General features: G+C 33.4%; 3 protein-coding genes across 5 annotated transcripts; 1 reads left to right on the forward strand and 2 right to left on the reverse strand.

Annotated features, from left to right (window-relative positions):
* Positions 1-1,847: 1,847 nt before the first annotated feature.
* LOC107418886 (kinesin-like protein KIN-8A) lies at positions 1,848-6,248 on the forward strand. Of its 2 annotated transcripts, none has more exons than XM_016027575.4 (7): positions 1,848-2,994; positions 3,492-3,765; positions 4,021-4,071; positions 4,168-4,260; positions 4,337-4,702; positions 4,882-5,577; positions 5,819-6,248. In XM_016027575.4, the coding sequence occupies exons 1-7, from the start codon at positions 2,162-2,164 to the stop codon at positions 5,855-5,857; spliced, it is 2,352 nt and encodes a 783-aa protein (XP_015883061.2). In that variant the 5' UTR covers positions 1,848-2,161; the 3' UTR covers positions 5,858-6,248. The 2 variants fall into 2 exon arrangements, with proteins under 2 accessions (XP_015883061.2, XP_015883062.2); XM_016027576.4 differs by having other exon boundaries at positions 1,849-2,994; positions 4,894-5,577.
* Positions 6,249-11,725: 5,477 nt separating this feature from the next.
* On the reverse strand, positions 11,726-13,383 carry LOC107418883 (protein MIZU-KUSSEI 1). The gene has a single exon (XM_016027568.4). The coding sequence runs from the start codon at positions 12,922-12,924 to the stop codon at positions 12,100-12,102; it is 825 nt and encodes a 274-aa protein (XP_015883054.1). The 5' UTR covers positions 12,925-13,383; the 3' UTR covers positions 11,726-12,099.
* Positions 13,384-14,380: 997 nt separating this feature from the next.
* LOC107418942 (protein Dr1 homolog) lies at positions 14,381-20,005 on the reverse strand. 2 transcript variants are annotated; one of them, XM_016027650.4, is made up of 6 exons: positions 19,516-20,005; positions 19,307-19,368; positions 17,565-17,654; positions 16,479-16,573; positions 15,288-15,356; positions 14,381-15,003 (listed from the first exon to the last, which is right to left on the reverse strand). In XM_016027650.4, exons 2-6 carry the CDS (start codon positions 19,359-19,361, stop codon positions 14,848-14,850), a joined length of 465 nt encoding a protein of 154 aa, XP_015883136.1. In that variant the 5' UTR covers positions 19,362-19,368; positions 19,516-20,005; the 3' UTR covers positions 14,381-14,847. The 2 variants fall into 2 exon arrangements, with proteins under 2 accessions (XP_015883136.1, XP_015883135.1); XM_016027649.4 differs by having other exon boundaries at positions 14,381-15,006; positions 19,516-19,979.
* Between the last annotated feature and the right edge of the window lie 4,619 nt (positions 20,006-24,624).

Raw genomic sequence — 24,624 nt, forward strand, 5'->3', positions numbered from 1 at the left:
ATTAATATATAAGTATTACCAAAAAAAGAAACCCAACTAATAGTAACTTACTCCTAAATACTTTATTATATCTCCATTATATTAATATCAAAAAAAAAAAAAAAAAAAAAACCTACTCCATTTGTTTGTATCAGAAAGACATATTTTGAAGATTTGGCAATGAATATCCTATTAAAGAATAGTATTTTTTTTTTTTTGGGTAAATTATTAAACAATAGTACTTAGATGCAATACTATGCAACCTTTATAATTAAGCTTCATGATGATTAAGTAAATTATAAAAACTACATTATGGGATCATGGAACCAATAAAAAGAAAGAACATGATTATAACATGTTCCCACCTTGGTATATATGCTTCATTACTCATAATTTAGGTTTTAATTTAATAGCCTTCCTTAGAAGGCATGGACTGGAACACTAAGAAACCAATTAATGTAATTATGTTCCACTCACTTCAACAATGTTTATTATTCTTTTTTTTTTTTTTTTTCCTTTCTATAATCTAGACTACCAATTTTTATTTGACCATGAAACTAAAAAGAATATAAATCATAATCCCATTTCCAGATGGAGGCTATAATGATTTTGATAAAAAAAAAAAATGTATAACTAATAATGCAGAAATTTTGGCTTTCTCTTTTTTCCCATCAAAATAAACAAGTTCATTTTTGTCTAAATGAATAAATTAATAAATAGTTTATCAATAAATAAATAAATAAATAGAACAAGTTCAACTGACCCAACATTTTTTTTTTTTTTTTTTTTGGGGCTGAAAGTTCATCTACCTTAGTTATGATTATATTGATTAGGACTTCTATCCAGGTCCCTAACTAGATATACAATACAAGTGGACCAACGAACCATATCCAGTGCTAAATTTGACCATGGCCAGACTTAGATCTGACGGTGCACGAAAAAATAAAATATTATTTCCAAGAGTGTTGACTTAAAATATATATATATATATATATATATATATATTTTTTTTTTTAATTTTTTGGACCTTATGGTAACATTTCTAAGAAAAATAAAATAATTAGGAAAAGAGAAACCCAGTTTATCCAATTGTTCTTCTTTGGAGGGAAAGGAGAAAAGCAAGTTTCAGTATGATACAAAACCATGGTTTGTCATCATTCACCTAACCCCATAAGTCATTAAAAAAAATAAAAAATAAAAAAAAGAGGAAAAGTAAAGTAAAGGCAAACTTTAATCAAACACCATTGATATGGTTGAACTTGAATGATGAGGCAATCAAAGCCTTATTCTTATATTCCACATACCAAATGCCTTAAATACTTTTATTTGCTACTAGTCTATGTAGCAATAACATATGTTGTTCACCATGTTAGGTAATCTATTAGGATGGAAGATATAAATTTTTACTCATACAGTTTAAAAAAGCATAAACAAAAATTATATTATCACAGTTCAAAGAAAAAAGAAAAACAAAAAAAAGAAGAAAAAGAAATTGAATAATTGATTAGACCTAATGACATATTAGTCCTCATGGAGTATCATGCTGCTGAGCTACACCACATAACAGATAATATAATATTTGCTTGCTTTTGAAAAGATTACGTCTTTAATTATATCACATTATAAAAAGGGGAAGGTTTCCCGTGCAATGTGAAATTTCCTAACTGGGGCCCTCTTTCTCTCTCTATCTCTCTCTCTCTACTCTCTTAGCTAACCGTTTGGATCTGACAACATTTTTGACCGTTACAAACCATCAATTCAAAATTTTCAAAAGTTTTACCCTAACAGCACTCCAATTTTTGCTTCTTCCACTCCACTTTCATATTAGAAGGGTACACAATTTTGGAGGCCAAGAAGCAGAAAGAGTGTCAAAAGTACATATCTTCAAATATTGATTTCCCCCGCTATGAACCCAACCGTTCATTCCCTTTAATCCAACGGCTTAGAATCTGCCAAAATTAATACCCACATATCGCTCACAATCTTGATCTTTCCCTCTCTTTCCATTTCCACAGTGTTTTTTCTACTACATTTTTTAGCTTCTACACTATCACTGTGCACATTTTTATCGATTTTCCAGGGAAAGCTTGGAACTTTCTGGCATTTTGAGCAGTTTCTTCATCTGGGTCCGGTTGGGAGTTTTTTTTCTGGGCTATGTTTGGATAGTTAGAAAAATCATATAATGCCTGTGTCAACTCGGTCTCAGATCGTTAACCAAGGTAGAAATGCAACGAGTCCAGAGCAGTGGACCAGATCCAGGACCAGGTCAGATCAAGAACAACAAAACCATGCCAATCTTTCAATGAGAAATCCACATCATGGTTTGAAAGAGAAGATGAAAGCTCTAACCCTCTTGTATGAACAACAAAAACAAGCTTCTGCAGCTCTCAAGAACCAGACTTCTTCGAGGTTCGAAGAGCATAATCATCGATTACGGACCCACCCGAGCGTCGAGCTCCAAGGATCTTGTAAGAAGGAAGAGAAGGAATCAACAAAGCCACCAAGCCATGTGATGAGAGAGAACACGATTCCCAATTCCACCATTACTAGAACTTACGTTTTGCCTCAGCCTTCAATCCACGATGCTAAGGAGAATTTGGGTGTGGGTGGTAGTGATCGAATCCTGAGCTTTTCTTCGTGCCCAAGAAAGGCCAATGAACCGTCTAATAGAGTAGTTGCGAGGAAGCTCTCGATGGGTCCGGAGCAAAAAGGGAACGAAGTGACTAGGAATAATAATGTTCAAGAATTGGAAAAGTTGGAGACCATTTCGGAGAGACCCAGTTTGGGTGGTGGGAGTCGAATCCTTGTGTTTGTGAGGCTTAGGCCTATGGCCAAGAAGGAAAAGGAAGTGGGTTCTCGATGCTGTGTTAGAATTGTGAATCGGCGAGATGTTTATCTAACTGAGTTTGCCAATGAGAATGACTACCTTAGGCTGAAGAGGCTTCGTGGACGACATTTTACCTTTGATGCTTCTTTCCCAGATTCCACTACTCAACAAGAGGTCTATTCCACCACGTGAGTCTACTCATGTTCTTTGAGATTTTTGTTGATTCCCCAATGATTATTATTATTATTATTTTTAATTTTTCCTCATTTATTCTGAGTGAGGGTTTCTTTTAACTGGAAAACATTGTTGATGTTTCTTAATATTGAGCACACAGGTTTTGTCATTTGTTATCAAATTTCCCATTTGTGAGTCAGAGTGTTAGTGTGTTTATTTTTAGTGAATAATTTAATCGACCCATTTGTTCAAATTTAACGTTTGCTTTCTCAGAAAAAGGAAGGAAAAGTACTGATTCAAAATTCATCTTTTTCTCATTTTCCTATCTTGCACTTCTTTAAGTGCACAATTTCTAGGCAACCAAACAAAAAGAGTAGACTTTCCGCAGCTAGTATAGTCCCAATAAAACTATTAGCATTCTGTTTGAATTTTTTTATTCACTACCCAAGTAATCCCCTTCTTTAATAATGGGGAAGATTTAATAGGAAAATGTATGCATCTTAATTTTCAGAACATCGGAGCTGGTGGAAGCAGTTCTACAGGGGAGGAATGGGTCAGTATTCTGCTATGGTGCAACAGGAGCTGGAAAAACTTACACAATGCTGGGTACTATGGATAACCCAGGAGTGATGGTTTTGGCAATTAAGGACCTTTTTTCCAAAATAAGGCAGAGGAGCTGTGATGGAAACCATGTGGTTCATCTATCCTATCTCGAGGTCTACAATGAAACTGTCCGGGATTTGCTTGCCCCTGGAAGACCTCTGGTCCTAAGAGAAGATAAACAGGTCTGCCTTTTATGTCTTATGAATCACATTATTTTAGTATGTACTTAAACCTGAACAAAAACTTCTTCCAAATGGCATAGCTTTGGCAGCATCACATTGACCAAATCTAAACACTGTACATATCTACACCATTTGAAAGTTTTCTAAGAGACTGATTTATGAGCTGAAGTCTGAACAAACAAAATCTCATTTCTGCATCAATTCTACTATGAATTATATCAATGATACCTGAAATGTGTGTATGCTATGCTGCAGGGGATTGTAGCAGCAGGCCTTACACAATATAGAGCTTATTCTACAGATGAAGTAAATTCCTTTCTCTTTATGGTAATCAAAAGGTTTTGTAAATATTCTATTGAACGATAGTAAGGTAATGTTTGGTTTCTTTAATTTTTGCCTCAGGTAATGGCATTGCTTCAACAAGGAAACCAAAACCGCACCACAGAACCTACTCGTGTCAATGAAACTTCTTCACGCTCCCATGCCATTCTTCAGGTATTCAAGAGAGATGGAAAGCTTTTGGCGTTCTTAAGATACAATTGTGATACAATATTCTTCTTTTCATGTCCAGGTTATGGTTGAATACCGAGTAAAAGATGATGCCAAGAATGTAGTAAACCGAGTTGGGAAGCTCTCACTGATTGATCTTGCTGGCTCAGAGAGAGCGCTTGCCACAGATCAGAGAACACTAAGATCACTTGAAGGTGCCAACATAAACCGGTCACTTCTAGCTCTTAGCAGCTGCATCAATGCCCTTGTGGAGGGCAAGAAACACATACCTTACCGGAATTCCAAACTAACCCAACTTCTCAAAGACTCACTAGGAGGTTCTTGTAATACTGTAATGATTGCCAATGTCAGTCCAAGCAATCTGTCATTTGGTGAAACCCAAAACACCCTTCATTGGGCTGACCGAGCCAAGGAGATTAGGACCAAGGTTCATCCTTCTAACTTATCATTTTGACCTTCACTGTTTAACAGTATACAGTGTTTAGATGGTACTTAAGTTGTGTGTGCTTTTGATTCAGTTTTATTTTTCTTAAACTTCAATGCTTCAGTTTTAGTTTGTCCTTTAAGATGTTAAAATAGTTATGCCAAAAATTTTTCATTCTACAGTCAAAATTGCAGGCCTACGAGGCGAATGAGGAAATACAGTATATGCCTGAATCTGAAACTGATCACGCCAAGCTATTGCTTGAATTGCAAAAAGAGAATCGTGACTTGCGTGTACATTTGGCACGTCAACAACAGAAGCTATTGACTCTTCAAGCACAGTCCTTTGCAGTACATGCCTCCCCAACCCCTTCTTCAGTTACCTCTCTATTGACTCCTCCATCTTCTGCCCAACCAAATGAGAAATACAAATCCAGATCCTCTTTCTTAAGTGGAAATTGTTTCACTCCAGAGTCCAAGAAAAAAGGGGCTGACGAAGCAGTTAAAGAGCTTCGCCGGACAGTGAAGGCATTAGAAGCAGAAATTGAGAAAATGAAAAAAGATCACACTTCACAACTAAAGAAAAAGGATGACCTCATTCGCGAGCTTTCGAGGAAGAGTGAAAAACCAGTGGAAGGACTACGAGGGGAGGGGTCAAAGAGGGTAGTCACAAGGGCCAGTTTGAGGTCAAAGGAACCAAGCACAGGGGAGTTGAAGAGCCCAAGTCACCGTTTTCGGTCACCAGTTCCAACAGCTAAGAAACGAAGCTTTTGGGACATAACAACTGCTAACAGTCCTTCAATTGCTTCATTAAATGGAAGGAAAACTAGAAGCCATGTCATTTCTGAACCCGTTGCTGTTCCATCCATGCTTCTCCAGGTACTCTAAATCTTTCCCGTCTTGAATTTTCTTTTTCAAAAATGCATGTTCTGAATGAAATTCTAATTGGAAATGGCAAGCTTCTGGTTAAAATTGTCTTTTCAATCTAGAAAGCTCATGGCTCTCATCATCATATATACTTATGCATATGAGTTTCTTGTTCTACAACTAATGCAACTTCCATTCCCATGTTTCTGGTTTCTGTTTTTGTCTGGACCTCGCATTCAATTACATGAAACAGCCGGGTTTTGCTCGACAGAAGACAGATTGTTTGAGGTGACAGAGAATATGAAAAGGGGAAAGAAATGAGTGACCAAGGTAAGCCTTGCTATATTATCCGGCTTAAGCCTGGTCAGTTCAACAGGGAAGGAGGACTATTGTATGATTGGAGATACTTGCTGTCCTTCTGTTCTTGTATGCAGTCAACACAGGAGGAAGTCATTATTAAGCAGCAAACACATAATTCATTCGTTCTTTTCGTTTTCTTTTTTACCTTTCAATGTTCCTTTGTTCCAATCTCTTATTGACTAAAATGTATTTAGAGAGAAAGTCCTATTATTTCTTCTCTCCTTGTAACCTAAGCTTGTTAATCACTAAGATAAAATGATTGATTTGGTAAACAAAAAGAACCATTTTTATGGAAGCCCAAGTTTATATAAGGAATTTCTTTATGCTCGTAGACTTTTTTGATATTGGACCTTCCGTCTCAAAGTTCATCTTTTTTCAGAAAGTGTGTAGCATTTTTTCAGTTGTTGATTTTTGAGATTCTTTAGAAAATATTAAATGGGGGTCATGAGCATTCTAAAGAAAATGACAGGGCAAAATTTAATCCAAATAAAAGCACCAATTACATCTTCTGCAATTCTGACTTGTGTCTATTTTCTTCAACCTTGACATTAGGGCATTTGATTGGTGCATTTTAAGGTTTTTATGACTGCTAATTGCCAAGATTTCAGCAAACATAAAAAGGCATCATTCTTACCGTTATATAAATAAAACATTATGTCAGAATTTAGAGATGAATTTAAAGTTAGTCTGAATATCTTTCTATCAAGAAGGTATTAGGGAGTTGATAACTTTTTAGAATGTATGTGAATCTCTCAATTTAACCACAAATTTCAAACTTTAGCTGAAGTTTTACATAGATACCCATCAAATCAAGTTCAGTTAATCTAATAATGAAATACTAGTTCATTTCCAAGAACTCGAAAGAGATGCCAACTTCTAATTCGATTTATTATTATTACAAATATTGTTTGGAGGTTAAGTTTTGAAAAATTTAGACTTACCCATTCTCCTTAGCACTCCTGATTAAGAATCCATAAGTCCTATTTTATTTTATGTTCAATCCGAATGGCCAGGTTTTCACTAAGACATAGTGATAACCATCAATTACATATTTTTTTATTCAAAAGAAAACAGAGAACAAAATTCCAAAAGCCATTGCTCACAAAGTGCAGATTCTTACTAGTGCAATGATCAAAGCACAAAATACTGAAGCCAGAGAACTCAAATGGTAATCCCTCAGGTAGAAAGAAAGCTGGAAGAGAACAATTAGAAAAGGAATAAATTTCCCATATACCCAAGGGACTAAAAATCATGAGGAAACTATTTGGATATGCAAAATCTATTCGGAAAAAACTTAAACAAACAAGATTTTACCAGACAAAGCAAGAACATAAGATTGGATACTCATCTCTCCAAATGACACAGCAAAAATCAAGGCATCCAGAAAAACCATCTGGCATATTTTACTCGGAGCTAATAATTCCAGATTTTGCTTTAAGAATTACAGATGGAACATCAGTCTCTATAATAGGCTATTTTCTGCATAATCAATCAAATGGAAGTTGGGTACAACCTTGTAAATTACCCTATATTTATGATCAATAAAATTTGAAACTTTTTTAGTCGGCAATGTTATATCCATACTGCCATTTCATTTGCTGAACTGTGGAGTTTTGAGGGTGTAAATAGAGAGGAACAAATTATCCCACATCGAGGAGAAACTAAATAGCAACGCACTTTACAAGAAAAACAATTAGGGGATTCGGCCATATGGCCCTGTTGAAAGACACTGGAGATCTCTTTCCACACATATTGGTTCTTTTCTATTTTACCTTCAATATCCATTTTAATCTTGAAAAAAAATTACAAATGACTTGCATATCCTTATTTTATTTTCCTCTACTACAACGCCATAGCAAAGATCATAGAGAAAGAAAGAGTGAGAGAGAAAAGGATCGTACTGTGATGCCATAGCAGAGATCGTAGATAAAGAGAGAGTGAAAGGGAAAAGGGTTGTATGGAGAATAAGGAAAAGGAAATGGAATAGAACAACAAAATGAAATAAAAAAAGATAAAAACCGATAACAGAGAGAGAGAGGTCCGAAACCACAACCACCCTCTATTTCTATCCTTGGCATCTACTACTTGTTCCCTATCTTGATGTTAACCCACACCCACTCTCTCTCACTCTCTCCGTCTCTTTCCAATGCTTTGGAGTCAATGTCGTGTGTGTTATGGTCCGTCATTTGCACGCTTGAAATTTAGCATAAAACCTCCTTCCACAGCTTCAAGATTGTCCTTCGAATCCAACGAGAAAAAGAACTTGAATATGAGAATGGTTACTGGTTAGAAAAAGAGGGAATTGGATTTGAAATGTGATAGGTTGGACATTGGTAAGAGAGAGAAAGGAATTGTACATGGTTTATTAAGGACAGAGTTGACATAATAAAAAGAAAATAGATAGATAAAAAAAAGTATAAAAGAAAAGGAATATTTTTCATTACCGCTTTCAAAATAGGGGGCATTGGACCAAATTTCTCTAGGCCCGTTTCAAGCCAAGAGCTGAGTTTTGTGGTTTCAGAGACGGCTTGGGCTCCGTGCTTCCTACAGAAGAGGGTCTGGTGCTTTACACGGGCTCAACATGGCCCACTGGGCTGTGCCCAATCGAATCATTATTTTTTTGCAAATATGATTTTTATTTATTTGCATAGCAAAAGGAATACATATATGTTTATTCGACAAGAACTTTATGAAAGAAAATTATTTAAAAAACATTTAAATCCTTTAATGATGTGTGAATATGTGGTGCCACATGTATACACGTTCATTACCGTTTCGGATTAAATATTTTATTTTGTTTTGTTTTTTTTTCTTTTTTAAATTATTTTGCTGCAATCATATGGATGATAATAATAATAATAATAATAATGGAGAAGAGAAATTTGGTTTTAAAAAAGGATTTACCATTATACGTAAATTAGCATTAGATCAAAAAACTCCCATATAGACTAAAAGAGATAAATATATAAAACATGGTTTAAGAAGATCAAATGGGCATAGGGATCATGAACACCGCTAAAGGTGTCAAAGGGGTGTCGAGTTGTGTGAACACAACCCACATTCAACATTAATATTAAATTATTAATTTCCTCATTTATTTTAAAATAATGTATATTAAAAAAATATCATATACCAGATTTTTTTTAATATAAGTACTGTATACGGTGACTAGTTTAAAATAGAAGAGTAAAGCATATTTTTTTATAAATCAATTTAGTAAAAAATCAACTTGAGAAGTAATTAATTGTTATGGAAATTTTAGAAAGGATAAGAAAAAAATTTTCAAACTTTAATGAATTTTCCATCAAAACTTAGAAGAAATATGAAAGGTATGATGAATATTTCCTTTTATGTTTAATTTTTTGGATAAATTATGCTTGGTTTATAATAGTAGAGCATAACTTTGATGAAGCAACCATTGTTTCTCATCATTTATACAACCTAGAATAAATAATGAACTATATTATAGCTCTAGACAAGTAGATACTAATTATGGCCTTTTAGGCATGAACCATACTATGGAATCACTTTAACTCTCTCTCTCTCTCCTTTTTTTTTTTTTTTTTTGGGGGGGTAGTAAGCACTTTAACCCTCTCTCTTTTCCCGACTATCTTACTTTCTCTCGTTTTTTAGTTTTTATTTTTGCTTGAATATATTATTTTTCTTCTGGAATTTGTATTTATTTCCAAGATGATAAAGGCCTAAGTTTGTATTTATTGGGTTAATAATGGTACAAAGCAATGGCCTAACTTTATGTAGAGCAGCCAACTTTTGAATCTTTTGAAGAATGATGAGTAGATGATCAAAAATTTGAACCTCGATTTCTGTGATAAGACAATCCTTGAGGATTTGTTCTTGTCCCAGCTGTAACCCACAATCTCTGAAACACCCTCTTTCTTTCTCTCTCTCCTTCACATTTCTTTTTCTTCCCAGTTGCAGGGTAAAAAGAAGAAAGAGTTCATGCTTGAAAGCCTTGAAACTAGGAGACTGGAACAGTAACATAAAGCTGGACAAAATAACCAAATACCCACTCATTATTATTATTATTATATTATCGTAGACATATATATTAAACTGGAGAAGAGAGATTTTTTTTTTGTTCCAGATCCAATCAACCCAATGGATTCTGGAAGTTATATGGTGATCATTGCTACTTAAATTGTTCCTAAAGAACATGATCAAACCAAAAATCCTAGGAAGACAGAAAAACTTGCATACACATGCAATGTTTAATAAACAGGTGCAACATAAATTCCACTATATATATATATATATATATAAAACAAGAAGCATGGAGTGTCTAACTAAAGTACATAGATATCACAAAATATTTGTTAAATATCCATTCATGAATGCCCCTGTTATACCAAAATTTTTCGTACAATAATTGTACATAAGATATAAGTTTTTTTCAAAGGCTTATAATATGTACTTTTGGGGGTTGGTTATTGAGTTCATTTACTTTTTACTTGTATAAAATCTACACTTGGTGAACTATAATCTAAGTGACGTTACTATAAAAAGTTGTAAATATTAGCAGTGGTGGTTTTATATTTTAAGTTCGGTAGAGAATCAAAGGCCATGGTGAAAAGCAGTCAACATGGTTTGTACCCAGAAAACCAGAAAACAGAGAGAGAGGAAAAAGCAGTCAACAATAGGAGAAAAGCCCAATTCTTGAGTCAGCAATTGGGTTTTTGCATTTTCCTTTTTATATTTTTTTGCTTTTGATGACTTCTATGATTAGGTTTTAATAAATATTTCTTGGGATCATTCCCTCACAAAATTATATATCAAAAGCAATGATTGGAGCACCTTATACTTTTAGACCAAATGCTGGAATTTTATGGTATGGATGCGTATGTAAGAACATGTTGCCAAAGGATCCAAGCTAAACAGGGAAATAAAATGAGTGGGCAACGTAAAAGAAGAGACAGTGAACTTATGATTGAACTTAATGGTCCAAAGGAAGAGAGAAAGAGAGAAAACAAAGAAAAGTAGGAAGCTACCCTTATAAACCCCCCTTCCCCACCCAAGAGAAAAGGAAAAAAAAGTTTGCATCTTTTCGTCATTAATATCTTCTCCTTTTTTCTGTTATACATATGCCAAAATTAAATGATGTGGTAACATGTTTAAGTCATACATCTGTCCAGATTAGAGAAAAAAATAATAACAAATTAATGAATTACTTTATGGTATTAAGATATGGTAATTTAAACTTGGAATTATCCTTAAAAAACAGCAACTTTGCTGCTATACTGTCCCGTAGCAAAAATGATTAAAATGTTTTTTTTTACCTATGCCATTTGGATTTAACCAAGTATTGATCTCTAAAATGTAGTGTCACCATTTTCTTGTTTAAGAAGTGAAAGGTATCAATCAACCAATGGGCTTCATTTTTCTACATATAGTGTATGCCAATCAAGTGCAATTTGACGTCAAGAAACAGAATCATAAACAACTTTTGCAGAGGTAATTTCTGAATATGAATGGAGAAGTCATATAAAAGAAATGAATACAGTGAAATTGTTGCATTCTAATATTCTATAATGAAGCTATCTACCAAAAAATGGGGTTTAGGAACTAAGACATAATATAACACATTAATTTCATAAGTTTGTCCTGTTGGCCATTAAAAAAGAAAGAAAAAAAGAAAGGGGCACCCGCAAAAACAAATAGGAGGGTTTCTCTGTTACCTTGGGTCCCTCCATTTTGTTCTCATCCTTGCTTAAAGGAAAATCAATGTTAAACTTGAGCACTATCAGAAAAAAGAAAAAAAAGAACATGAAAAATTAAACCAAAATGCATAGACAAGCATGATTGCATTAGCCTCTTTGTCTGATCATTGCTTAATAAAGGATTGAAACAAAAAACTATAGATATACACCTTCATAACCCCACCAGCCATCATGTTATAATGTATTGCCCACCCACCTAAACTAACAAAATACAAATAACCCCACTAACCATTTTCTCCACATATACCAAAGGGAAAAGAAAGTAAAAGAAAAAGAAAAAAAAAAAAAGAAAAAAAAAAAAAGTACTTGGACAGAACTAAAGGCCTCCATTTTTGCACTTGAAGAGCTTAAACAGGAATCACCCATTTTAACTCTTCAAAATTCTCAAATGCACAAATATGGTAATTTGAGCAACTTTTGTTCTTCTCCCATAATTAATTTAGACTCTAAGCAAATAAACACTAAGTTCAGGAGCTCCATTGCTATCAGGGTTCATCATGTAAAAAGCTTCAGAATCTCTAGACCCAACAATTCTCTCAAACTTAGCTCTCATATACATAACTTCACCATCGGACCCAGCTTCAGCTTCATTCCCAGGCAAAACTCCAGCACCCATTGAAATCGGTTCCACAGCTTTCAACACTTTCCACTCTTTTGGACCACATTCCCTTCTTGTAGCAAACCCACATTTTTTACCATTGCAATAAGTCCTCCACACAGGCTCTTCTAGCAATCTCACTGTTTTCTTACTATCTTCCTGATCCGCTTTCTCCTTATCGCATTCCAAAGCAATTCTAACAAGCCCAGAAGCCATTTCTCTAACCAACCCACTAATTGGTGTTGCAAGCTCAATCAGAAATGCTGGTTGTGAATTTGGATCCCTTTGGAATGCAAAATGCACATGACCACGCCGAGACCCGAAAAGGGTACCCACTACTCGAGGCCCAAGACCGTTTGGCAAGCTCGATCGATTCCTACCGAAGGCTGTAAGCACGGATCGGAGCCTGGAAACCGCTACTGACTGAAGCTTGCTCCTCTTTGGTACTGATTGAGAAGTCGAAACTACAGCAGGCTCTGGTTGTTGGGTCTCGACATTTTGATGGTCTTTCTTCTCTTCCTCTGTGGACTTTGAGGTGGAAATGGATTTGAGGGTTGGAATTTGGTCATGATCTTCTTCTTCTTCTTCATTCCCAACCTTCTTTGTCCAGTGGAAGTGTCTTTTGGAGGAGGATTCTTGAAGGCTCTTTGACATGACTGTCCTCATATGAGAAAGCAAATCAGAGGGGGGGGTTTTTAGCTCGTTAAAAATGGTGGGTATACAGAGTAAAGAGAGAAAAAGAGAAAAGAGCTGAGAAGTGAAAGAGATTCTGGTTTCTTCTCTTTTATTGATATGTGGAAAGAGAGAGAGAGAGAGAGAGGAATTCAGGTTCTTTCTTTCTTATTGTGGGGCATTTCATTAATATTTTGTTTCTAGTCCTTTGTTGCAGCCCAAGAGAATCCTGACAAAAGAAACATAGGCTGCCCCAGTAACTGATTTTGGAAATGAGAGAGAGAGAGAGAGAGAGAGAGAGTGAAGGATTTTTGAAATAGAAAAGAAAGGAATCTAAGGAGACAATGTGTGTGTTATTTCACTTTCCAGTGGGGTAGGGAGAGACTGAGAATAGAGAGAGGGATTTTGCTTGACTGACTCTTTTGACTTGAATGCTCAAAACAAGTAAAGCAATGGCCACCAAAAACACAACCATAGAACCATCGCTATTCACATTATATACTTCCTTAACCTTATCTATCCCAAAATCAAACCCACTCCTAATTTCCCTCAAACTTTTTCTTTTTCCTTTTTTTTTTTTTTGCTTTTCTTTTTAACAAATTGTAACTTAAAATTTTTCTAAATCACAATTACTATTTTCGTTTTCAAAACCAGTTATTTATCTTTGAAATACTACTGCCACTTCTTTATATATGCATAAATATTCTATCCACATCTTTTTGGAAACAACCAGATGATCATGGCTATAAGAGGCAATCCGATATTTTAGATTGAATTATTAATTTATCATGAGTTAAAGTTAAAAAAATTAAAATAATCTGAACAGTTATTCCCAGATGATAATGACCTACTTGATAATTCTAGATTTTGGGTTCAATCAAGATCAGGTTTGAAACTGTATAATTTCTTCTTCCCTAATTTATCACCAGTTAAAATAATAATAATAATAATAATAATAATAAAATGAAATTCCAAGCAGACAAATTTTCTCACACTACAAGCAACAGAAACAACACAAACCCTTCTAAATCCATGTCTTCTAGTGCTGAATTGCACCAGGGTCATGCGGTTCTAAAGGTTCTCTAGGGTCCCCCTGAATTATCATGGACTCATGTTGGGTGCAGAGTCTACATTTCACCTACCTGCGAACTGACCGTATTGTCTCACTGCGTGGACCCCACCAAAGGAATGAACCATCACCCCAAGTGAAACCCATGTACCACCCAGTGGTTGCAATTCCACCAGAGCAACGCTCAAATCCTTTCCCCGGTGGCAGTATTGCCAAAACGACCATTAATATGGAGTCACAATATCTGTCAAGGAGGTGTTTTCCAAATCAGTAGTTATGAGGTTTCAGAGAAAAGAAACTTTGTTTTTATGTAAGAAGAGGATATCCATCACGTCATGACCAAACTTTCTGTTTGGGTGCTTGGAAGATACAAGGACAAAATAATAATAATAATAATATTAATATTAATAATAATAATAAGCAAGGGAATTGCTTTCATAATCCTAACCACCACAAACAATTAAAAAGCAGTTTCCCTGTTCTTACAATGCAAGAACCACACACAACGAATGGTGCCAACAACTACATCGGAGAGCTAAATGCTATTTGAGAAAGTGCAGGCTCAACTAACCAGGACGGAAAGAATTGTGACCTTCCCAAACTATAACTTAATAAACCAAATAATTACATACAATTCTGACAGGTGGTTCTGGATAAAACTCTCACTAATTACATTAACTTATAGACATTGATCCCATTAAAGTGAATACACATAGGAGTGCATATTAACATAGGCCAGCAGACTAGTCAATGGATTTTTGTACATAATATAAGAGAGAATTTGAAGGCGAATTTTTGGAGTGTCTTAGATGCTTGCCTACAATTCAAGAAACTAGAAGATCCTAAAGTTAGCTATCTAAATTTTGGTCAGGGTCTGGTTGCTTCGGAGGATTGGTCCCACCATTCATTCTTGCTCGTGCCTCCGCAAACATCCTCTGCTGCTCAGCCAACGCTTCTTCTTCTGTCATCTCCGCTCCATTGCTCCACTTTCCACTTTTTAAGTCCTGCTGGTAGGACCAGAAATTTATCAGTATAACAGCTTGTGTATAAACTAGACAGTTCAACTCCCCAGTGAAAGGAGGTGTTAAAGTGTGCTTTGTGTGTGCACAAGAGAATCGGTTTGGACAAGGGATAAACAGTTTGCTTAAAAACTAGTCATCATTCAATCAAATGCACCAAGAGCAATGACTCTCATATGATATGTTTAAATTTAAATGATGATCAAGCTCCCAGAACATGCTTTACATCGCTTGAAGGTTCAAATATAGAATGTAAAATGAACACTTACCATAGTCTCAAGCTTGTGTTGTTCATATGCTGCATAAACTTCCTCGATGTACTCACCAAACCCAAGTACCTGATAACGGAACCACGTACAGAAGTCAACCATATAAACTATAAACATGAAAGATGAGCACCTTTTGTCAAAAAGACTAGACTCCAAGAATTATGCAATTACAATTGATTTTTCAAGAATCATGTCATTTCTAATTGATTATTCATTCTCAACCAAAAAACACTCACAATCCACTGCAGTTTTACAATTTAAACTCCTAAAAATTGTGGCAAATCAGCCACTCTAATTAGACAGGATTCTTCTTAATTTAACCAGGAGGAAATCATTTGGCATAATTTGGAAGTTTAGGAGGTTATTTAGCAAATTTAACAGTTCAGGTGTACAAAGAGGCTATGACACTATGATAGTTCATTGTGGTGTTTTCTCAGTTTACCCATATTACAATACATTCTTCATCTAAGTTTTTGAGAGGGATAAGGGAACCATATGGCATGTCAAAGGCTACAAGGTACTGTTTAGGAGTGAAAATTCCATGGACCCAGGCCCACATGGTCCCAGGTCCACAAATATTTTGTAATTGTTTAGGTTGAATTAAGCTTTTACCAGTCCATGTTCCCTACGACTCATGGGTCCCACTTATTTCTACGAGTGAGGACCACATGGTCCCGGGTCCATGGAATTTTTTGTAATTGTTTAGGTTGAATTAAGCTTTTACCAGCCCACGTTTCCTACAATGTAATTTGAATCTTATTCAAACTACAAAATGCTCCTAACTGCTGCTGAACAGGTCAACTCCATATAAAAACATGCGACAAAAAATCATTGACTGATAAAATTTTCATAATTATGGCATCCATATCAATCTATTTAAAGCATGCAGTAAAAAGTTCACAAATGAAATAAATCATGATATTGTACTTTAACTGTGCAATGGTATCAGGCAGGATTGACAAAAAAATGATAGAAAACACAAATCACATAACCATATGCATTAGATATCGCTTCCAGATGATTCCTACAAGTACAAGTACAAATACAATTATAGAATATAATTTCCCCAAAACATGAACACTAAGTTCTGACAGATCATGAGTTGAAACCAATAAGGAAATTAACTAAAGAACTAAATAATAGATTAACCCAAATTTAGACCCCAAAAAATATGTTTAGATGGTCAAATACCTCTAAAGCCTTGAGTACATGTTCTGGTGCTATTGTTCTTTTCTCCTCTCTACTACAAACTTCATTAGATTCTGATGAGATTAGGTTTATAAATTCTGCAAAACCATACAACAGAATCAGAACAAAAAGAAAACATAACTTGAACACCTATAATGAATCGGACGACCAGTTGGTCATGGTAATTAGTGTCATAGAATGGAATGCATATAAACATTTTGCCATAGTTACAGCAACCAACTTATAAAATCTTAGAGAAAACAATACTAGAACCTTTATCATGTTGCATGGTCATAGAATGGAGCCACAGTCACAGCAACCAACCTATGAAATCTTAGAGAAACAATGCTAGAACCATTATCATGTTGCATACAAACCTTTTTTTTTTTTAACAAGAGTTATTAATAAAACAAAAAGCACAAGTTTATGCAATAAACATAGTGGCAGTGACCCAGAATCATAAAAAGGAGCATTGCTAGACCTCTTTCAACCTACAGATGTGATTGAAGTAAAATGATTTTGGCTAGCCTCAGAAGGAACCGTTAAGAGATTTTTTCTGTTTAACAGGGGAAGGCAACCACAGAACTAACAATCTGCTTTATTTAGATAAGGAACTATTATCCTTTCACCATAATCAGTTCTAAATACATGCCCTTACCATACAAAAGGATATAAGGTTGCTAAAAAGTTTTTCAAATATTATCAAAATGCTTCTACTGATGTAAAGCAACTAAAAATTATTACATAGGGATTCCAAGAGAATCAATGAGCCTTTACCCTAAGGCTTGCTCTTTGAAGTAAACATCAATCCCCAGAGGAGCATAAGTAAATTGGCTTTCAAATGAAATCCAACATCAACAAATAACAGCAGGGTAAGGACCTATTCAGCTTAGTTATTATATAAGATGCTTACAAGATATCAGTTGCACAACAAAGAAATCTTCAATGTAAGAAAAGAACAACTAGGAAGTGACAATCGTGAATAACTTCAATATGGCATTACAATACAAAAATGTATTAATTTATATACATTCTTAAATATGCTTGCATGTATGTATACATAAATAGTGATAGAAAAAGACTACTAACCTACACAACATTCGATCAAAAGATCTTGAGCATCTCTAGCAACACGCACATCTGGAGGCAACATTTCCTTAATGATTTTAGTCATGGTTGCTGACACCCAAAAAAAAAATCAGAGTGATCAAACACATTAAATTAAAAGGAAAGAAATAAACAAAACCATTCAGGCAATAATACTTAGATTAACATCAAGTTCCCAGTATGCAAAAGAAGCAAGAATTTATCTCGGAATTGTTGGAAATTCAGACGTATCGATCCTCAGGCTAGAAAAAGTCTAGGAAATATATCTTTTTTAGGTTTTAGGAGTATCTGTGGACCATCCAAGTTTATGATGGATTGGGTAATCATTTTGAACTCAATAATTGAAAAACATGCAACCCAAGTTAAATAAGATGATGAGGTTAAAAAGGTTTCAAATCTAGAGAACTTGCTCTCCCAACCTCAGGAAGAAAGAACTCTCCATATTACTCTGATACATGCAGTTCTATATATGTCCACTTTCCAAAATCTGGAGGTAATAGATTTACAAGCATTAAGAAAGAGGATTTAAAATTTTTATCACTCCAAAATAATTCCTCTATCTGACATTAACATGCCAAAAACTTTTTACTGTAACTATATATATGCTGTAAAAGATAGAATCAAATTCACAAATCAAATCATATTATAATATTCAGAAATCCATTAAGATAAAGCTTCTCGGAGGTCTATTACATATTATAACTATTCAAAAAAGCCAAAAGAAAGGCAAAATTTTATTTATTTAAATATAAAAGTTGTCTTGCCGAGAGCCAGCCCTAAACAATGCATTGCACCTTGCACCCATAAGCCACATGGATTTTTGTAAACAAACAATACATTGTAGGAAAAGCTTCAACCAAAAAGATATTTGAACCTACAATTACTCTACTACTATTGCTTCAAATAGTTGTTCCACCAATTTTCAGATGTTCAAGTTACTTATAGTTGAATAAGCCATTAAGAACACGAAATATCATATCAAAGAAATCAATTATGTAACCAAGGGAAAGATTGTTTAGAGGCAGAAAGTTTCAAATACCCACTGCATATCACTGATCAAAACACAAGCTCTGAGTCCATTCTATCAATGCCAGTTACTAAAGCAAATATTGCTTTCCATGAACAATGCTAAAACCGTATAAATATCTTTATCATATTTCCAACAAAGCTTGATGGCTCCGTTCATTAGATTTTTTTGGTAATTTCCGTTCATTAGATAAAGAAGCATCAATTAACAATTAAATAGATATCCCAAACCTAAAACCATCCATTGCTATCTTAATTGTATTGCATATTGTTTTCCAACCACTCTACTACATCAAATTCAAAAGTTCATGCTTTGCTAATTTCAGGGGCAGAAAAATGTAACATTAAAGCAAAATCACTGCAATTTGAACTATTAGATAATGACATTAATTGAAATGACAAAGAAAACAATAAACCCAAATTAAGGATTAACAATTACAGGTCCACAAAGATCTCCTAAACCTGAACCAACACTTACCAATTCAGCAATCATTCTACTCCTATCAAATCCAAAAAAGTTAATTTTCCTAAATTTAATCCAAGAAAAAAAAAAAAAACATATACTCAAGCAAAGTCAGTGAAAAATCACATATTAAAACAATAACATAATAAAAAAAAAAAAGACCTAAACATAAAATCTGCAAAGACCAAATTAATCATGCAAAATACACATATGAATCTATCAATCATAAATCTACCTTTTGGAAGCGAAGCGTCCTCCTTCGACTTTCCTACGATGTCCATTGGCTCCATCCTTAACCTTCAAGAATTAAGTACCAAAAAAAAAATATTAATATAAAATGATATATGCGCGTATATATATATATACACATATATAAATCGAAGAAAATAATATGGATCTGAAAGCCTGGAGTGGTAGGAGAGGAATCAGAGATTTTGGACTCACCGAGTTATTGAGTTGAATCAGAGAGAGAGAGAGAGGGAGAGAGAAAGAGAGGGAGAAACCGCTAAAATATGAAGACGAAATTAACCGATTGAAGATCCGAGATGAAGGTAGATCAGGAGGAGGAGGAGGAGAGACATGGTTAATATATGGATCTATCGGTGAAGGTCATGGTTTGTTTCTGATAAGAGCGCGAGTTCTCGTTCGCAGGCGATTAGGGCAAAGAAAGACCCTATAGCGCGTTGGAATGTGATTTCCCCCACGCGCCTATTTGTCGCGTTGGTTGGGTGCTTCCGATTTTAGAGGGTGTATGAGTCCAGGTGGGGACCCTTTTTGTTGAAATAATCAAATGGTAGGAGTATTTTGCACGCGTTATGGGAGCGCGTGCTTGAAGTATTAACTTTGCAGTTCGTTCCCCTTTTTTTTTTCTTTTTTTGGCCGGAGCGGGGGGGTGAGGTGGCTGGGTGTGGGGCGGCCAAGAGTCAAAGGGTCAAGAAAGTTATTGGGGTGAGTTGTTTCGTCGGGAGTAATTGGGGAATTATTCGTAAAGATATTGATGCTGATCCTGATCCACTTCACAAACACGACATGATTAAGTGGCATGGAATTAGGTTTGGCAAAATTTTACAAATTTAGGAATGAGAGTTAATATTATCGTGCTAAGTTCATATAATCTGTATTTGACAGGCAGAAATGAATCTGATTGGATATGGATGATAAGGTTGAATTACATTAAAAGTGAACGAAATTAAATATATTTAATACTATTATATATTCAGTGTATTATTGAATTAGATGATAGAATATTATCTTTTGTGTTTGATGCAGTTTAGGATTACACTTAATATATATATTTATTATGTATTAAAATATTCATATTAGTTGAAATATCATTGAAATAAAAAAAAAATAACTACTTTTCTAAGTTCATAAATAGAGTTGTTTTATACTTTTGGAAATGTAGAAGCTTTTCATCTTGTGATAATAATTCTTGCTCTCTGTTAAATATTTTTGGTGTGTTGCTAAAGGCAATAAAAACATATATTCTATTAAATATTTATTATATTATTTTGTATATATTTTGAACATTGCAAATACGCTGGACGCATGGTTACAATACAATATCATTGAGTTCTTGTTATGAAGGATAAATTTGCAATATGATCCACGAACTTATTTATATGTTGAATTTGTTCAATGGTGGTCATGTATCATTTTCTTTATGCAGTTTCTAAATTAAATATTTTGATTTCATAATTTAATATTGCCAGTATTGTTTTAATGGGTTTGCTAGTATATAATGAATTTTTTTATGGATCTTTTAATTATTTATTATTATTTTTATGGTTGCAACATTGTTGTTATAGTTAGGTAATGTGAGTTTCTTGATGGCTAATTAATCTCCTGCTGTTTTGGAAGGTGTATTTATGTGTGTATAGATATATATATGTACACATATACATATATCATTATATATATATATATATATATATAGAAGGGTTTTATGGTGAGGATATCTTGACCAAACACCACCAGGACAAAAAATATGATCTTTTTACTAAGTTTTTTTTTATTACTGTTGGATTAAATAAATAGCCCAAATTAGTTTTGGTCAATCTCAAATTCCCTCCCAGATTAGGTTCGGGAGCTTCTCTTCCTTTCCTTTCGCGTCCCAAACACCATCTTCCAACACCATATAGAAGTCAAAGGAGCCACTTTTCATCCCATAAATTAGTCCGTTTGAAACCCATTGCCTAGAGCCACCATTCACGGCAGAGAATTACCCATCAGAGAAAAAAGAGAAAATAACGATAAAAGGAAAAACCCATCTCTAATGGCAGGAAGAAAAGGATCATTCCATCCCTTTTTATATTGGTTTTTACCTGTTAGATGAACTGTTGATATGCCATGGGTACGCTCCTTAAAACTGATTGCTTTTTTTTTTTTTTTTTTTTTTTGTGGTTATTTATTGATATAATTGGTTGGTCATTTTGTATTTTCTTACAATGTTATTGTGAATGCGATTATCATAAATTTATAAACTTTTTCTTAATAATTCCAACAAATTTGGCAAAAAATTTACATTTGGAACATGAATAAATTAACTTATATATACTTTATAGGATTGCATTTCAAGAACTTTCAATACTTTAGCACCAGATTGAAAACAAGGAAACTATGACTTTGTTTGGTTATGTTTTGTGTTTTGTATTTTCAAAATATTGTTTTCAAAAATGGAAATAAAAAACTGTTTTATTTTATTTCAGCAAGAACAAAGGAGTATTTAGCTATTGATACTTGAAAACAGTTTTCAACACCAAAAAATAGAAAACATGTTTGGTTAAATAGTTTTCAAAATTTTTTTAAATATTTTTTGTTTTGTTTTTTTTTTTTCCATAGAAAATAATTAAATTTAAAAATCCATCCTATATATGGGAAATAATTACATTTAAGAGTCTCTTGCCAAATAAAAAATAAATTAGTTCCAAAAAATATTTATATATTCAATATTGTATGTAAATGATAAACGAGATTAGTTTAGTGTTATTTCTGGCACCCACACCTTTACGTGGTTAATTTACAAAATTACGTGGTCAGCAAATATATATACATATTTTGGTAAAAATGTGGTCAGCAGATTTTTTTTTTTTTAATATATATATATATATATATATTTTTTTAAGTAGTGGTGGGCAGATATTGATAAAAGAGGGAAGCATAAGAATCTAATACAATCATTACAAGGCCGTCTTTTCCGAGTAAGGAAAACATAATAATGAAATTTAAATTTAATAAATTTAATTAATCTCTATTATTGTAGAGATAAAAAGTTAAAGGGTACGGAGTCAATGTATATTATATTATACAGGTGTTATTATGTATGGGGATGGGGATGGGGTTTTTAGGCTTTGGTTTTGGTAAAATGAGTGGGACCCATTATAAGGTCACCCCAGCGATACAAACGCTGATGGCGATAATCGGTGTATAAACCACCGGTAGTGTCTTTGGTGTGTATCAAAGGAAAGGAAATGGGTGGGTTTCAAAACATTGGAAAATGTTTTTGATGTTTTCTAAATTTTGTTTTTGTTTTTGTTTTTTTTAATTTTTTTTCTAGAATAGTTTTTGAAAATTAATGGCTAAACAAGTATATTATTGTTTTATAAACAGCTTTCTATTTTATAGAACAGAAAATTGTTCTAAAATCAGGTGGGCAAACAGATTCTATAAACTTCATAGAATTCCATCTTTAGGATATGAATTTTTTACCAAAAACAGCAAGCACAACACCGATTGGTTCTGTATATATATATATATATATATATAATTACTTATGATATAGGATCAATTAGAAATTAATTCTCATTAATCAACTGGTTGATAATATCATGTTCTATATATTATATTTAATAATTAATTGTAATTTTGGAGTGCATTGAATGTGTAGGGTAAAAACACCATCGGCAACTCTTCTGTTTCCATCTTTAGAAATGGAAGCAAATGGCCCCAACTTGTGAATATTAATAATAAAAAGAACACTCCAAATTCAATCTCGGCCCTCCAACAACCTCCTCTAGCAAAGATATATATGGTTTTATACATATCAGCTGATATTTTGCTATATATAAAAGCTTTATCAAATAAGTTAAAATTAACTAAAAATTATAAATCAACTTTTATATATATCAGGGTATATATGCTTTTAATACTTTACAATGATATAAGTCAAAATTAAGTTATAATAGAAAGCTATTGGAGAAAAATAATTAGTAAATATTTTGTTATATATAAAAGATTTATCAAATAAGTCAAAATCAAGTCAAAATTACATATAAGCTTTTATACATATAAGGGCATATATGTTTTTAATTATAGCAACATAAGTCAAAATTAAGTCATAATTGAAAGCTATTGAGGAAAGAAAAATAATCAGCTGACATTTCATTATATAGCTTTCTCAAATAAGTTAAAATTAAGTCAAAATTATACATTAGCTTTTATACATATCAGGGTATATATCTTTTAATACTTTACAGTTACATAAGTCAAAACTAAGGCATAATGAAAAGTTATTAAAGAAAAATATTCACAATTGAGTATTACTATCAATTATCTAATATATCATGTATTTGAACCAAGGTTTCTATCTTTTGTCATGTTATTAGGAGTGTAGTGCATATGATGCGTGAGGTTGATATTGGGTTATTGATGAAATCGTTTGTTTAATTGTTTTATCTAGCATTGAGCTCTGTAGTTTTGACTTTTTTTATGCTATGCCTTTTCCAAATCTATCAGGTTTAAGAATATCTTTAGTTGATTAATATTTAATTTTAGGACCATTGAAAGCTTCAATGGCTAATAGATTTAGGATCCGTTTGGTATAACTGATGAAAATAGAGCTTTAGTCTATAGAACTTTGTATAATAGATCTTCTTGATAAAGAACTTTTATTAAAAAACTAATAAGTGTTTGGTTGTAAATAAAAAAACTGTATTAAATGCTCATTAAATTTCCATATAAAGTAAAAAAAAAAAAAAAGAAGAATTTTTTTTAGATAAGCGCAAAATTTGAGATTCTTTAAAACGACTTAAAAAAGCTTATTTTTTGGTCAATAAGTATTTATTGACTTTTGCCAAACACCTTTATTTTTTTAATAAAAGAGCTTTTAACCCTTAAATAGAGCTTTTAAGCCAAAAAAAAAACTCTACCAAACAAAGGAGAAAATCTTCAATACCACCGTGCTACCACGTCATACTATGCAACATCAATACATTTATTGCGATCTGTTTAATATTTGCCACATGTATTGCCACATGTTACCTTTTTATTTAAAATTTTCTTTTCAAAAATTAAAATTTTAAAAAGGTTTCTTTGCACATTCTAGAAGAATGATGTTTTATGTTCCAAATTAAAGTTTCTCCTCCATGGAATAAAGTTTAGCTCATGAAAGGTGTGCTTAAAAAAAAGGCAAACTACATAAGTTTCTTCTCCCAAAATGTTTAGGCAACACAATAACTAATCCTAAATAGGGAGGAGATGCTGCTTAAACGAAAATGGAGCAAAGGCCAAACCCATTACCTAAAAAGGAGTATCCACTCCCATTCCATTTGATTT

Source organism: Ziziphus jujuba, chromosome 2 (genome assembly GCF_031755915.1).
Source record: "Ziziphus jujuba cultivar Dongzao chromosome 2, ASM3175591v1".
NCBI classification, from domain to species: Eukaryota; Viridiplantae; Streptophyta; class Magnoliopsida; order Rosales; family Rhamnaceae; genus Ziziphus; species Ziziphus jujuba.